A 15,470-nucleotide genomic window follows, 5' to 3' on the forward strand; every position below is an offset into this window, starting at 1 on the left:
GTGGAATTCACAGCAAGTACACGTCGTGCATTTATGCACCTTAGTCTATCGGTAACATTTCTGACCGATCTGCATTCCTATCTTTTATCTAAAGACTCTGTAGCCCACTGCTCTTTTCTTCCTAAATTATATTCAACTACTCTCAAAGTGGCTCAGTAGCGGTGCTTCATGCTTCCACGTCGCAGGCCCGGGTTCATTTTCCGGGTCAGGCTTGTCGACTTAGCCATTTATACCTTCAGTGGGTCGATAAAATAAGTACCTACTAAATGAGTTTGGAGACTAAACCTTGGGATTTCCGCGTTGGACTGACCTCTTAACCGGAACATCTGCGTAGCACACCCAGAGCCTTTGGTCAAGAAGATAGAGATGGGTACAGTAGGCATTGGTCCCCATTAGCTGTTGTGCAACTGGGTTTGGTTTTTTGACTCTTAAAACAGTCATTCTAACATTTTTTACTAAACCACTGCTTTCACAGAATGTCGGAAGTTGCTTACACTTTGCAACTGTTAGACATTTTAAAACATATATACACACATATTTTGACACGGAACATAGTATAATAAATTACCATTAAATGTTTTTAAGCTGCTTAAGTCTTTACAATGCGTAAACACAGTAGGTTTTGTTTTCACTGCAATCTCTTTTGCATTCAGTAAATATATAGGAAACAAAAATTATATTATGTTTGTAATTTTAGTACATAAATGTTCCCTTGCATACTTAACTCAAAAGATGATGGAATTGCAAACTTATGCTTTCTAATAATCTAATGCACAAGTTGCATAAAGTAATTGTCTCTTTAATGTACGAAAATCATAAGCGTTTCTTATGGGATTCATATTAAAAAAACACTACACATTTTTCAATACAAATAAAGCTAGACTAATATTGTAGTGACCAGTGAGCGAGCGGTTTCGGGTGTCGGTTAGGGTAAGCGAGCCGGGGACGATAGCCCCCTAGTATCGTATAATGCATAATAATAGTTTTTTAAAAAGCAACATCCGTGAATCATACACCGATGCAAATTATCTTTTGACTTTTTTTATCATATGAAAGTATGCTTTCATTGAGGTCGATAAAGAAAGCAAGGAAATTTGACATGAGCAAAATTCAGTAAAAAATGCCTTACATAGCACAATACAATATTTTCTGCTGTTTTTTGAGTCAGGATCTTAAATCTAAAAAATTACAAAATCCGTTAACATCGCGTTCCTGAGCTTGCTGTATTTGAGGTCCCATACTGTATATAGTTTTAAAGTGTTGTAGTTTTTTAAAATCTACATTTATTTTAATGTTTTCTAAAGTTATTTATGCATATTTAGATATTATGACCAATGCTGGTGATTATTACTGATGGTTTTAAAACAGCACAAAAGATAAATAATACAATGTGCATAAAACAAACAAAGGGACACAAAACGCTAGATATTCAAGCAAACGTGAATTCTATGTGGCCCATTCTAAAAAGTTACAACGAAAGAATCGTAAATACATGTGACTCAGCCATTAAGTATTTAAGTCGACTAAAAGTCTCAAGCAGGGCCTGATTATACAAAAGGCTTGGGAAACTTGAGCTTTCCCACAGAATTTTTAGGGGGCCCAAATATCACTGTAAAACTGCTTAACAATTTCAGTTTCTGCTTTTAACTGCAGTTTATGTAGAGATTGCAAATATTTGAACTTCCTAAACAAAAATGTTTGAAAGAATTAAATAATTGAAAGTGAGGACACATTTGATAAAATGTAGCTACAAGCTAGATTTTCAAATGTAGAATTTGATTCAACTCTGTTACGATGTACTTTGACATTTAATTTCCTTTGTGAAGTTTCATATACGATTCAAATTGTTACTTTCCAAATTTGCTGAGAGTTCAAGTGCAACATATGTAATAAACAAAATTTCTGTCTGTCGGTAAGGTGAAATAAACTTAACTTTGAATTCTGCTGGGCCACTTAGCATTTGTCAGTGTTGTATCAATGTGCAGAGAATGTATAAAAAAAATTCCCGGAACAAAAAGTGCAAGGCTCCAAAATGAGATAGAGCTTCCCCTAATCTCAGAGGTTAATCAAGCCCTGATCTCAAGGGAGAGGGGGAAGTCACTTTTCTCCGCACGCACCCCACCACTTAGCTGTAAGCCTTAGGTTCCACCGTCCGGGGGGTCTGCGGAGGGGGAAGTCACTGAATAAAGCATTGATTTGCCCCTGCCCAAAAATTCAACTGTCAAACAATTGTCTCTGTAATTCACCTGTATGGCTCTATTTTTTACAACAGCAAAAGTATATCGAAAAACTGGCTGTTAAAAGCCAACTTCACACTTTAGACTTTTAGAACAATTTTTACACTATTTTCAAAATTAGTATGTCATGTATCTTTATGAAAGTCATAATAATGATATGCATTTCAAGCTGAGTTCTTAGGATATTTTCTAAAATATATAGTATGCACTATCAATTCATACTTTGTATGAACTGGTAGTGCTAAAATAAGGGATGAATCTTATTTTTTATAGGCATGTGCTATGACATTTGCAACTAAATGGGAATGGGATAATCTTAGTTTTTTGTTACCTGTATCTCTATGCTTAAGTTAAGACATCTTATTATGCTTATACATTTATTTTATTTAAATTATGGGATTAAAAACTGTTTTTTAACCTTTATTTTTAGGTTAAAATACTGGTTCCTAACAGTACTGCTGGAATGATAATTGGAAAAGGTGGTAGTTATATCAAACAAATTAAAGAAGAAAGTGGTGCTTATGTACAAATATCTCAGAAGTCCAAGGATCATGCCTTAGCAGAACGTTGTATTACTGTGATTGGTGAAATGGATAATAATAAAACTGCCTGTCATATGATTCTAGCAAAAATTGTTGAAGATCCACAAAGCGGTAGTTGTTTAAATGTTAGCTATGCTGATGTGACTGGTCCAGTAGCAAATTTCAACCCTACAGGTTCTCCATTTGCCAATCCTGGTAGTGTTCCTAGTGGTGCTATGAATAACAGCAACACCAGTTACAGTTCAAATGGCAGCTTAAATAGCCTCAGTCCTACTGTAACCAACAGTTTTCACAGTCCTCAAGCTGGCACCACCCATACAGGAATCGTGCCATTTCCTGGCATGGGAGTGAGTGGTCCAACAATCCCTCCTACTAATGCTGCTCAGGTAATTGAAACAATAAAGACAATGCTCAGAGGAAATGGATATTCTGAACAAGCAGTATCTGAAGTTAGTGCAGCCATGAATACATTAGCTAATTATGGAATTTTAGGTCTTGGACTCGGTATATTAAATGGAGTCAATAGTGCTCCTGTTGTGAGTGGTTTAGGAATGGGAATGCCCAATTCTGCAGCAAGTAGTTGTCCAATGCCTCCAGGTGGAATATCAAATCAAAGCATGTATACATCTGCGACGGGTGTGCCGGGAATGGAAGCGGCTTGCACGTCTGTGGCTGCATCAGGTCCAATGGGAGTGGGTTCAAGTATGTTTGGTCCCATTGGAAGTCTTGGTAATGGAATGTCTGGCTTGGGTCTTGGGCCAGGCTTTACTTCACCAACTACATCTCGCTCGGGTGACCATTTTCTCGTGAAAGCTGAAGCAGCAGTTTTTGAACCGTTCCGAAGAACCTCTCCTGCTCTTGCATCTCCAAGTGCAGCTGCCTTACCTGTTAATAATAATTCATTTGGACTAGGGACAGGTTTAAGTTCTGGGCCTCCTAGTTTGAGAAAAAGTCCCACCCCTAGTGATCGACAAATTGCAGATGCTACAAAAATCGAAATAGAAGTTGGGGAAAATATAGTCGGAGCAATATTGGGACCAGGTGGAAAAGCCCTCGTAGAAATTCAAAGATTTAGTGGAGCTAATATTCAGATCTCTAAAAAAGGAATTTTTGCTCCAGGAACGCGTAATCGTATAGTCACTATAACTGGTCCTTCTAATGCTGTTAACACTGCTCAGTACCTCATTGAGCGCCAAATAGCTGAAGAAGAAGCAAAGCGAGCTCAACAAAATGCCATGGGAGTTCTCCGTTAACAAGAACTACAGTTAGTGTTATCGCCTTCCTCATCATATTTCTTTGTCTATGGTTTTATTCCCTCTTCTATAAGCCTGCAAGCACTTGACGTGCAAAATTGCATGGTGGTTAGAATCCAAGCATCTTGCTACAGTTTTGAGTGAATAAAATTGCCTATTAACCTTGTTATCATATTGTAATATATATACATGAAAGTTTCTATCATGTAGGAAATAATGGGTATAATTATAGCTGTATTTGCACTGTTTGTTGCATAACAGCACATGGTCTGTGCATACAAATGGACTTGAGCTCCATCAAAAGTGTATTCCAAGAACTGATTGTTATTGTTATCCTGGTAATACACTGACCATAAAGCAGCCATGCATGGCTTCATTAAAATTATTAATTTAGTTTTATAAAGTTTATTAGATTTTGTACTTTTAAGTTTGCAAATTTTGTTTGTGGACTACGCTAAGCAAGGTCCTTTGATAAGTTTATCTTATTTGATGTTGATATTTGGCTAAGTCATTTAGTTTTGCTTTGCTTTAATGTTTAACTTGGTAGACAGAGTTACTTTGTGATTGGGAGTATTTTGTTATTTTGCTTCCATATATATACATATATCTATACATATATATTTTCAAGTAGATTGAGATGTGCTAGTAATCCTAAGTATCAAGTGAAGGATTTTCTCATGTGCAAATAAATGAGATCAGAAAACTTGTTGGCTGTGATCAGTATTGCAATTGTTTTTGCAACATTATAGTTTCATTCATCTTTCACCTCATATAGAGTCACATCATATTATAGATTGAAGTCATATTCTCATTATGCATTCTTAATTAATACTCTAATCAGAATTTACTAGGTCATAAAACTTTCTATTATTACTTGAAATTACAAATGATTGGCTGTGATCAGTATTGCAAATTTATATTGCAGCAAATATTTTTTTGCACATATGTAATATTAATCTTTGATTGTGTTTGGTATATCATGTTGCGGATTTGTTCAATACTCTGCTTAGAATCAAACTATGTCAAATCTCATGAAACATTTTAATGTGACATAAATCATAATTGGCTGTGATCAGTATTCATTTATTTGCTTAATATAATTTTCCCGACATTGTGAGCTATATTTCTAGTGTTGTCCAACTGTGTTATATAAATTATTTTTTGTTCTTAGTTTCAATAATTTTATTGTCATTTGAAAATTATATATATTTATAAAGAACGTTACTTATAGGATTTAATTTGTACATAATGAAATATGAAGCAGAATCGTTGAAACTGCTACAGGTAGTCAAAGCATCTTGAAAATATTTTAATTTAAATTTTTTATAGATTCTTATTAAATGTTCTATTGAAATGTTTGTTCGATGCTTTAAAATGAGTTGCTTTGTGATGTTTGAATGAATGCAGAGTAAATGTTTAAATTTTGTGTTGTGCTTTCATAAGTGAAAATATTTGTTTGAACAGTTCCTGAAATGGAAGCCGAAAAAAGTGTATAGAGTGATCAATGTGAGATATATTTTTCGTGAAACTATATTTAAGAGCTATGTTTTCGAAAATTTGTAAATATTTCTTGGAGGATTAGTTTCCTAATTCTCTCCATCAGTACAAAAACTTCGGTTGAATGAATTACAACAGACCTCAGTTCATAAACTGTGAGCTAATTCTCATTTCATTTGTGACATACGTAACGAGATTGCGTTATTTGTGAGACATACTGTAAGAACAAAACTTTTATATAGCATTCTCGACTCAACTCATGCAATATTACATGCGCGAAGGGAAAATGCAATTTTGATACATCAGAAAAAATTAATCTAAGCAATAACCACTATAATCACTTCCAGTACTTGATCAGTACATCAATCAATCTTATTTATATTTGCAAAATTTCTAACGGATTAGTCTTTCTCTGTGGCTTAGATCACAATCAATACTTTATTAGTCTATGCAATGGATCTAAGCTCAAAATAATAATAAATTGCAAATATTCCAAATTCACAGGTTGCCTCATAGCATATTAACCGTAATGGTTAATTTAGTTTTTATTAGTATTGCGTGTAGGCATTTGTGATTAACTTGAACACACACACTCATGAAACCATATGTATACAATTTTAAATACATATTTCTTTTGTTATGAAAATCTGAATTTTTTAAATTTTCTTCAATGAAATATTAAGTCCATTTGCTGCATTAGATATAAAGGGAGAACCTTTCGAAGTTGCCGTATCATATATATATATGTATATGTAGATAATATATACATATATATACTTTCGCTGCGCTGATCGGCTGTGAATTGTTGATGAAATGCCTTCATTGTTTTATATCTTGATCTTATCGCACCTCTTTACATTCATAAATGCCATCAGTGAAACTATTTATAAAGCTTCGAGAAAGCCCTATTGAAGGCTAATGTTAAATGTGATTTCTTTTTAAGATTTTTCATACGACCATTTTGTCACCTTCCTCTTATATATAAAATGCTACCACCATCAGTGCTTGTTGTTGTGTGAAAGAATGTAAGATAGCTTCAAAGTTGTGGACATTGTCATAAGTTCTTTTTTCGGGTCAAGTTAAAAACCTGTACTTAATGCTGATTTTCTAGTATATTTTCTCTTTTAAGAAACATGAATTTTATTTTCGAACATTTTAATATTTGTACATTTCCAAAGCTTTTGACAGATACAAATTACTGTGAAAATGTGTGCTGGTTATGAGTTTTGAGGCTGAGGTTTTGAATGTGCATTACGAATGGTATGAAATTGTCAAAAGCAAAAACATTGCTCATTGAAATCATTTTTTTTTCTTATGGTTATTTACCAGATCTAGTCTTCTATTCATTTGCATACAAGATCATGAAGTATGTATGATGTGTGTGGGTGTTAATGATGGTGGTGGAACAAGTACCTCTCCTCTTAAATGCTCATAGATCACACATATGAACTTGAAAGTATGCACTCCTGACTTGAAAAATGTGCAATGCTTTACATTTAGCTGAGTATATGTGAGACTAAAATTTTGTTTATGGTTTTATAAAGCATATTTTGTTAGAAAAGCTGATTATATGAACGTTTTTGACTATTATGCAAAATATTATGTATTAAAATTTTGAGAGTTATATTATTGTCGAATGTTCTGTGAGTGTAAGCAGTTTGTTACTTGTCTTACAAGTTAAAGATTTTGCAATTATATATATATATATTTCCTCCCTCCCCCGTTTTTATTTATTTTTTTTTTTTTACTTATTCATTTGGTTTGATTAAACTATTGGAATGGAATTTCACAGCTTTTACTGCTGCTAAAATGAAATAAAACGAAATAAAGATGTAATGCCCTGCTTTGATATTGGAATTTATTTTGTGATGTGTTTTGTTATGTTTACCCAATAATAAAATTTCTTTAACATATTGATTTTTGTTTATCAACTCCTAATCGGTTCGTTCAAAATGGTTTTTCCTTAAATAATCTTTACTATAAAAAACATTTTCTGAAGATCCATGGTTTATAGGAATATCTGTTTATTTAACTCTAACCCATAAGTAACAGTTTTTATTCTCAAATTTTTATTTAAAACTCAGTCTATTTTTATTGGCATAGTGCAAGTATGTCGGATCTTTGAATCTTTATAATCGGCTAGGTATTCATTCTTTTGTCATATAATACGTTAAATAGCAATTTACTAAAATATCTATTTTATGCACTGACCATTATAGTGCCATATTATTTTCAGAAATCTTTTTTTTAGATTTTACTTATATTCCTATAAAACTTTTTTTTTTGTTTTTTGAGAAAAAAATTTTAAAATTCGCTGAAAACGCAACAAATTTACTTTTTCAATGGAGAAACATGAAAAATGTGTTTAAAAGTTGCTAGTATGGAGGGTAGCTAACTTTATTTGCCTCCAACCCTTTTAATATTTCATTACTATCGCGTGATTTTCCTCATGATGCGTTTTGATGCATATGAATTTAACAATATTTTAGATGTTTTTTGATGAAATGTGTTTTGGCAATGACGGACCATAGAGGTGACTGCAACATTTTCCGATACTTCCTTCTGTGGATTCTTTCGAATCCGAAACTGTTTTAAAAATATGGAAATAAATTATGTGTAAGCTACGCAAAAGAGCACTTTTGCAAGTGAATCTTTTAAACTTTTGCTCTGTGTCTCCTTTTAGAGTTTCCTTTTATTCTCATAAATGTATTCAATCCCCCTTTTCTTCATTAGGAAACCTTCGGAGACTATATTTGTTTAATTTCTGAAACATTTCCTACCCCACTCTAGCAAAGACCACTTAAAATTACATTTTTATAATATCAATTCGAAACATTTCGGAGAAGAGCTTCTTCCCTAGCTTGGCCAAACATAGCATAAAGTGCTGTTCCTGATATACTTCAATTTCAAACATTTCCCAACTTGGAGCCTCCCCTCCCCTAACGAAATCAAACATATCTTATGCTAATTTTTACAGCCTCAAACTGGAAACTTTTCCAGGGAGAGTTCCCTCTTCCTTCCCCCAATCGTAGCATAAAAGTAAAATTTTCGGCCTTCAATGTCGAAAATTTTCCGAGGGAGCACACCTGCCGCCTCCCCTTACGCTTCAACATGCAGTCAACTCTCGATAACTCGAAGTAGCAAGGGACTGGCTAAAAGCTTCGAGTAATCGAAACTTACCCTTCCATCCTTTTCAAGAACGTCTTTTTTTTTCCAGAAATTGTGTGTGTTAGATAGACTAACGGTCATAGTTTAGAATAAAAGGAGTTATTAGTACAGTGCAAAAATATTTTCACAGAGAATGAAATTTATCAAAATGCTTACTTAAAAAGAGGAAGTTATCTCTGTCCGCTTACCTTTTTTTTTTTTTTTTCGTTGTGGGACAAAAGTCATTCAGTTTGTTCAAATCGACTTTCTGTTTCAAGGTAAGGTATTCAATTTTCGTTTTGACTAATGTAACCAGATTTTTCAAGCTAAAAATCAGGACACATGACGAGGGGGGGGGGGTAGAGTAGTTTTTTTCCTCACAGGCTTAATATTTTACGTAATAGAAAAATACCAAGAAATAACTCAAATGTACCAATAAAGAACTCAAGTTGAAAATAATTTAATAGTATTAATGTAAAGAATATTGCATCACACAAAAAATTTATTTATCAAAATTATTATTTTCAGTTGTACTTGCTGTTAGAAGCAATTTTAAGAAGCAAATTCTTGTTGCCTTTCAGAAAATAAATCATTATGATAATCATACAACGTGTAACAGTTACAATCACAATGAAGGAAAAGAATTTATTTTCCCCCGTTCGCGTCCAACACCTGCCTGACGCTTAACAGCTCCTCCTCTTCAATCCAAATCATGGTGGATTTAGTTCAGCGTATTAAACATTAAAGAATAACATTTTACATGGCGTTCTTACGTTTACTGACAGCAAAAAAATCGAAAAAGCGTTTGAAAAATCTAGACTGTATGTTATATTTCTTGTGTGACGGAATTTAAACAAAAAAAGTAGGACTTTTTCGACCAAGCGGGACGTCTGGTCACATTAGTTTTGACATAATTATGAGTAAACACCCCACACCAAATCTCAATCTTGAAATTTGGATTGGAAACAACCAAGCAGGGTGTCCATGTTTTCCGAATAGCAAATAACCCAAAATGTTAAGAAAATAGCCCGAGATAATATAAGGTTGCCCTATTTCAATTTACAATCCCCAGTGAAGATCAATGGCCCTCTTAAAACTGTCTACTCCTTTGCTCATTACCACCTCTTCCGGTAAGCTGTTCCAAGGTTCCACTACCCTGTTAAAATAATAATTTTTCCTAATATCCATGTTAGCCTGAGATTTAAATACTTAAAACAATGACCCCTTGTCCTGTTTTCAGTGCTAAACTTTAGCCCCGTAACATCTTTCGTTTTAATAAATTTAAACAGCTGAATCATGTCCCCTCGGTCTCTTCTTTGCTCAAGACTGTACATTTTTAGCCTTCTAAGCCTGGAATCATAATCTAAGTGGGAAAGTCCACTTATTAGCCTTGTAGCCCGCCTTTGAACCCTTTCCAATACATTAATGTCTTTCTTAAGATAGATCTTAAGAAAGATAGATCTTAAGATAATTTCTCTTGATCACATTACTTTCAAACGTTATTTTCTCATAAAAGCCCAATTATTTATGTCGTTCCGAAAAAAATGCAACTTTTTCAAATTTTGACAAAATTTAAAATCGTCCCAAAATAGCCTGCTGCTACTCAATAAAGTTTTAGATCATTAGATGTAGCAAAATGTAGCTCAATCGGCAACTTTTCACTTAATTTGGCAATACTCGGGTAGAGGACGCGCCGGCGCTCGTCTTGCAGAATCTTGAAATACCGTTAAGTTGCACTATAATATTTTGTGGATAAATTCCTCTCTCATGCAAACAGATAAAGCAAAGAACTGTGTAAAAGGAAGAAGAAAATAAAAAAACGTTTATTTTTAGCGGGATTTTCGTGTATGAAATAAAAACAAAACTTACAGTTCCAACTTAAAAGTTGTTACCTTCGAGACATAGAAACAACTTAGAATTGGAAAACACGGATAATTCGGGACCCAATAAAAACTTTGAAATGAAAGAATATTCGAGTTATCGGTAGTTGACTGTATATACTAAGTTGTGTTTTTAAAATTTCAATACCAATCTACTTCCTATGAAAGCCCTCAAACCATGATCGTTCTCCTAACGACAAAGATAGTCCAAAATGCGTTTTTAGGACTTCAATGTAAGAGAAAACAGACGGGGGGGGGGGGCAACCTTGGCCTCCTCTGAATACGCCCATACGTAGATCTGGCTATCGGCATCCCTGTCGAACAAATATTGTAAAGCGCTAACTCTTTCATTCTAAGCAATCTTTAGCAGTTGGCAACCCCCACTTGGGCCATTTTTGCATAAGCAACCTTAGTTTATCAAGTTCAGAAAAAAAAATTAGCTTTAATTAGATATATAAATGATGATTATACTTTATGAGTGCATAAATGTGCACCAATAGTACCCGTTTACATGTAGCTCCGAATAGGTAGCGGCCAGTTGCGCAACGGCAACCATACATAACTTTTCAAGCTCTTTAGGTATATTTCTTTGAAGTAGAGTATAGTTTATTTTAATAACAAATGCGTCATTTTTACCCCAAAATGTCAAACAATATTAATTTGATTAAAAATACTTGCGAGCACTTCTTGCTAGGCAACCTAGCCAAACACATTGCCCCTTTCATAATGTAATATAAAAATTTGATTTTGACTTTATACTCGATGAGTGCAGAATTTTGCAGCCGGATCTCGTACTATAAAATTTGAGGAAGGAATAAGGAAGATTTTGCGTGGTGACAGAAATACAGGCTAAAGAAATAATATATGAGATTATATATAAAATACATGAGTGGGGGGCCCATCACTTCTAATGCCTATGGGCCCCGAAATCCTTGATCCGGCACTGGTTTTAAGGTCAGAACTGAGAGTCTTGTGGGGAGTAACGGACAACGGACTCGGCTGATTTGAGCAACGCACGCATGAGAACCTCTTTCTTTAAAAAAAATTTTACGACAGTTGCTTAAAATAAAAAAAATTCTGCAACAAAGTAAATTTTTATGGTTTGCTTTCCACAGTCGTATAGGGTGTTCGGTGTTGAAATAATTATATCAGACTATAAGCAAGATGTTACTGTGTTCTTTGACTAAGAGCCATGTTTTTACACCTACGAAAAGTTGCTTATATTCGCCGCTGTTTATTCAATGTTTTTGGGCTAACGTAATGGCGTTGTTTGGATCTAGTTGATACCTGTAATACAATCGGGGACGGACTGTCCAGCCGGACCATCGGACCGATGCGCCCTGCCGCCTGTGCACTCTCAGACGCCCTCTGCGCGCCTTCGTTTTTTTTTTTTTTTTTTTTTTTTTTTTTTTTTTTTTTTGCGCTTCCAATTGCCCTTTTCCGCCTTCATTTATTTTCTGCGCCCTTGATCCTGAGTGAATTCAATTTTATTTGCGATTTCAAGCCTGTGCGCCTGTGCGTGCTTCAACGCCAACGCCGTGCGTTTTTTTCATGCGCTCTCAAACTTGAGCGCGAACTTTTTTTTTTCTTTTGTGCCCTCGAACCGCTGAAACTTCTGATTTTCTTTTTTTTTTTTTAATTTTGCGCCCTTGAACCTGTGCCCCTTCGGTTTTTCTTTTTTTCGCCTTTGAACCGAAGCGGCACGTCTTCTTCTTTTTTTTTTTATTTCGACCTTTAAGTCTGAGCTTCTTCGGTTTTTCTTTTGTACTCTCGAGCGTGTGCGCCTAGATGTCTCGAACCTTTTTTTTTTAATCCTGTTTTATTCTCTTTTCTTTGCGTCCTTAGACGCGTTTCCCTCCGGGGTTTTTTCGTGCGCCCTCAAACCTGTGTGCCTTCGGTATTTTTTAAAAATTTTTGCTCCCACAAACCTGTGTCTTCCTGGTTTTATTAATGTGCCTTCAACCTGTGCGCTTTCGCTTTTTTTTTTCTTTTGCGCTATCAAACTTGTGAGCCTTTGTGTCGCCGATTATTATTATTATTTTGTCACCTTCGGATGTTTTTTTCTTGCGCCATTGGTGTACTTTTTTGCGCGCGCTCTTTGGTAGTCAAGGTTGGCGCCCTCTTGGGGATTCCAGTCTGCTTCTGAATACAGTGAGCACATCATTTGAGATAACTTTATATTTAAATTTTAGTCAAACATTAAAAGTACTTCGTTCAATCAAAATTTTCATTCTTTGATTACTTAAAGATTTTATCGTGAAACAGTCTGAAAGAGCAATTACAGAATTAAAATTTTGACACTTCTGCTTCGAAAAATTTATCGCTATTAATTGCTAAAAATAGATAGTAATTTAGACCCTCCTTTTTTTTTTCAGTGTCATAAAACTGGTCCTCAAAATTCGCACCTCATTGCTACAATGTTAAGTACCTCTGACTGTCACTGATTGGTCTGGTTTTTTACGAGAAAACTTTCACTCAAAGTATGCAACACTCTGCCCCCCCCCCTCTCTTTCTCTCGTCACTATTTACAAAACTTGTTACTCTTGATATGAGTTATTCTTTTCACTCATATTTCTAAAAGATAGCAAGGAAAAAGAGACTGCGCTGATACACAACGTGTTTGTGGGAAGGGGTTAGACACATACGCTTAATTCATTTAAGCAGTGTGTTTGATTCAATTAGCCGGCAGTTTTTAAATGTAAAAGCTGGACTTCGTTCTGATTTTGAGGATTTGATTCAATAAAGAGGCTGATTCAATTACCCGTAGCTTACTGTAATGTAACTCCTAAATTTTTATGTGTATTTTTGTTTTCTTTTTATGCTTAAAAATGACAAAAAAAAACGTATAAGAAGAAAATTCAATCTGAAATAATTGAAAGAGTGTATTTCGGGTAAGAAATCCATATTTGCGCTTATATTAGCTGTAAATCAGATCAACATAATCTAACTCGGATTAATACGTAAAACATTTTATGAGACTCGTCTTTAAAAACAGCTCTTAAAAACTTGGTCAGCATAGCAGTTTATTCATTTGTTTAAACATTTCGGATTTTTTAAAAAAAATCATTGAATATGAAGAAAAAAAGTGTCAACAAAGGTTTTGAAAACATTATTTAAAAGGAAAATAATTGTGGGGAGGGGGGAGCATTGCAGTAGACCCTTGTTTTACGACGTGTATAAAGAAAACTTGAATTAACTTAATGTTTATAAAAATAGCTGATTATGATTTTTTTTGGCAGTCATTAATTATTTTTCTCTGTAGTTTTTTGTGAAGCATTAACGCATCCATGATCACTCGCGTCATTTCCACGACGAGATCTTCCTTTACTTACGAATCAGAAAGGTCGTATTCCATTGTCAATGAATGGCTCAATATTTTCTATGTGAAAGCTTTTGGTTGTGGGTCAAAGTCAACGATGTTGCTATCCTCGTTGATTTCATTCTCCTTTGTCACTTCTAAATGCTCTTCTTTCAATGAGCTGTGAATTGTGTGAGTTTAATGACTTTTCTTCTGGAACTGGAACCAATCTCAAAAAATGTCCCTAGTGGCCCAAGCTTGCTTATTAGGCACATCAAAATGTAGTTTATTACGTGTCATCTCCAATCTCATTTTTAATTTTGAAAGAAGGAAATATTTGATCGTATACCTCGTATACAGGGTGCTTGAACCTCTTATACAGGATGCTTCAGTTAAATGTTTCAGAACTCCTAAGAGGGGTAATATACATCCTGACAATTTGAAATCATATGGCAATTGGGGATCGGAAATGATTTCAAAATCGAGAAATTTTTGATATGCCGGGAGCATTCCAGACTGTTCGGAGTCCCATTCGCTGAAGATGTAACATGTGCATTGAAGCTCGTGGAAGAAACTTCGACCACTTACTTTAATCCATGTGCCTTTGGCTTCTTTTCATGTTTTATTAAAACGATTTTTCACTTACGGTCTCTTTTCTTTATGGTGCTTCTGTGTACAACACCGCTTCAGGAAAGCATTTCCGACCCCACATTGCTATATGATTTCGAGTTGTCGGGATGTACCCTACCCCTCTTAGAAGTTCTGAAACGTTTAACTGAAACACCCTGTATAGGGAAATCCGTGTAGAATGAGAGTCTACTAACTCTACTTATTTTATAACCAATAGGTATATGTTCCTGTACTTTTCGTTGCTAATTTTTTAAAATTAGGTTATGCCACGAGGAGTTGAGGAATTAAGTTTTGTCATTCTCTAAGCAAAACAGGCATAAACAAGACTGCAAGTGGAATGCAAATAACCTTATTTTTTATCTCCTGCAAAACTTTGTGCGCAAGTATGGACCTTTTCGTGTTTCTAAAACTAAAAAAAAAGATTTTTGACTAGACCCAGACTTATACAACAGTTAACCGTATTAGAATTTATGTATTTTCAAATGAAGTTGTTTCCGAAATTTTAAAAGTTTTTTTTTTTTTTTTTTAATGAAAGAACATGCTTAAAAACAGACGATTTAACCATTTTTTAAATAATTTGACAAAGTTAAATATTTTTTTAGAATTATTTTAATCGGTGCGCAGATTGAAAATTATTTTTTACGCTTCTGCGCATGACATCACATGTGATGAAAAGCCATTCACTGATGTTATTAGCGCACTGCGCAAATTATCATAACCTAGCAACGCGGTTGACAGCACAGCGTTAACATTAAGCACGGCGATGGATTAGTGCGCCAAAGTACATCACTTGTGACGTCATAAAGAACAGGGCTTTGGAGTCGGAGTCGTTCGAAAATATGCCGGCTCAGACTCCGGGTTTCTTTTTTTTTTCTTTAATTTTCACTCTTCTTGTATTTTTCAAAAAAAAAAAACTGAAAACTAATTAATTTGATTACATGTATAAAGGCCTACTAATCGAAAATAACTCATTGTGGCGACTAGCT

The 15,470-nt window shown here is 34.5% G+C and overlaps 1 protein-coding gene across 7 annotated transcripts in view; it reads left to right on the forward strand.

Moving 5' to 3' along the window:
• Positions 1-7,438, forward strand: part of LOC129219350 (RNA-binding protein Pasilla-like) — a 123,747-nt gene extending 116,309 nt beyond the window's left edge. For all 7 annotated transcript variants that reach the window (XM_054853715.1, XM_054853711.1, XM_054853712.1 and 4 more), the window contains one exon: positions 2,668-7,438. In XM_054853715.1, coding sequence (XP_054709690.1) covers positions 2,668-4,032 — 1,365 coding nt within the window. In that variant the 3' untranslated portion in view covers positions 4,033-7,438. The remainder of the gene's footprint in view (positions 1-2,667) is intronic.
• The last annotated feature ends 8,032 nt before the right edge of the window (positions 7,439-15,470 follow it).

This window comes from Uloborus diversus, chromosome 3 (assembly GCF_026930045.1).
Source record: "Uloborus diversus isolate 005 chromosome 3, Udiv.v.3.1, whole genome shotgun sequence".
Taxonomy (NCBI): Eukaryota; Metazoa; Arthropoda; class Arachnida; order Araneae; family Uloboridae; genus Uloborus; species Uloborus diversus.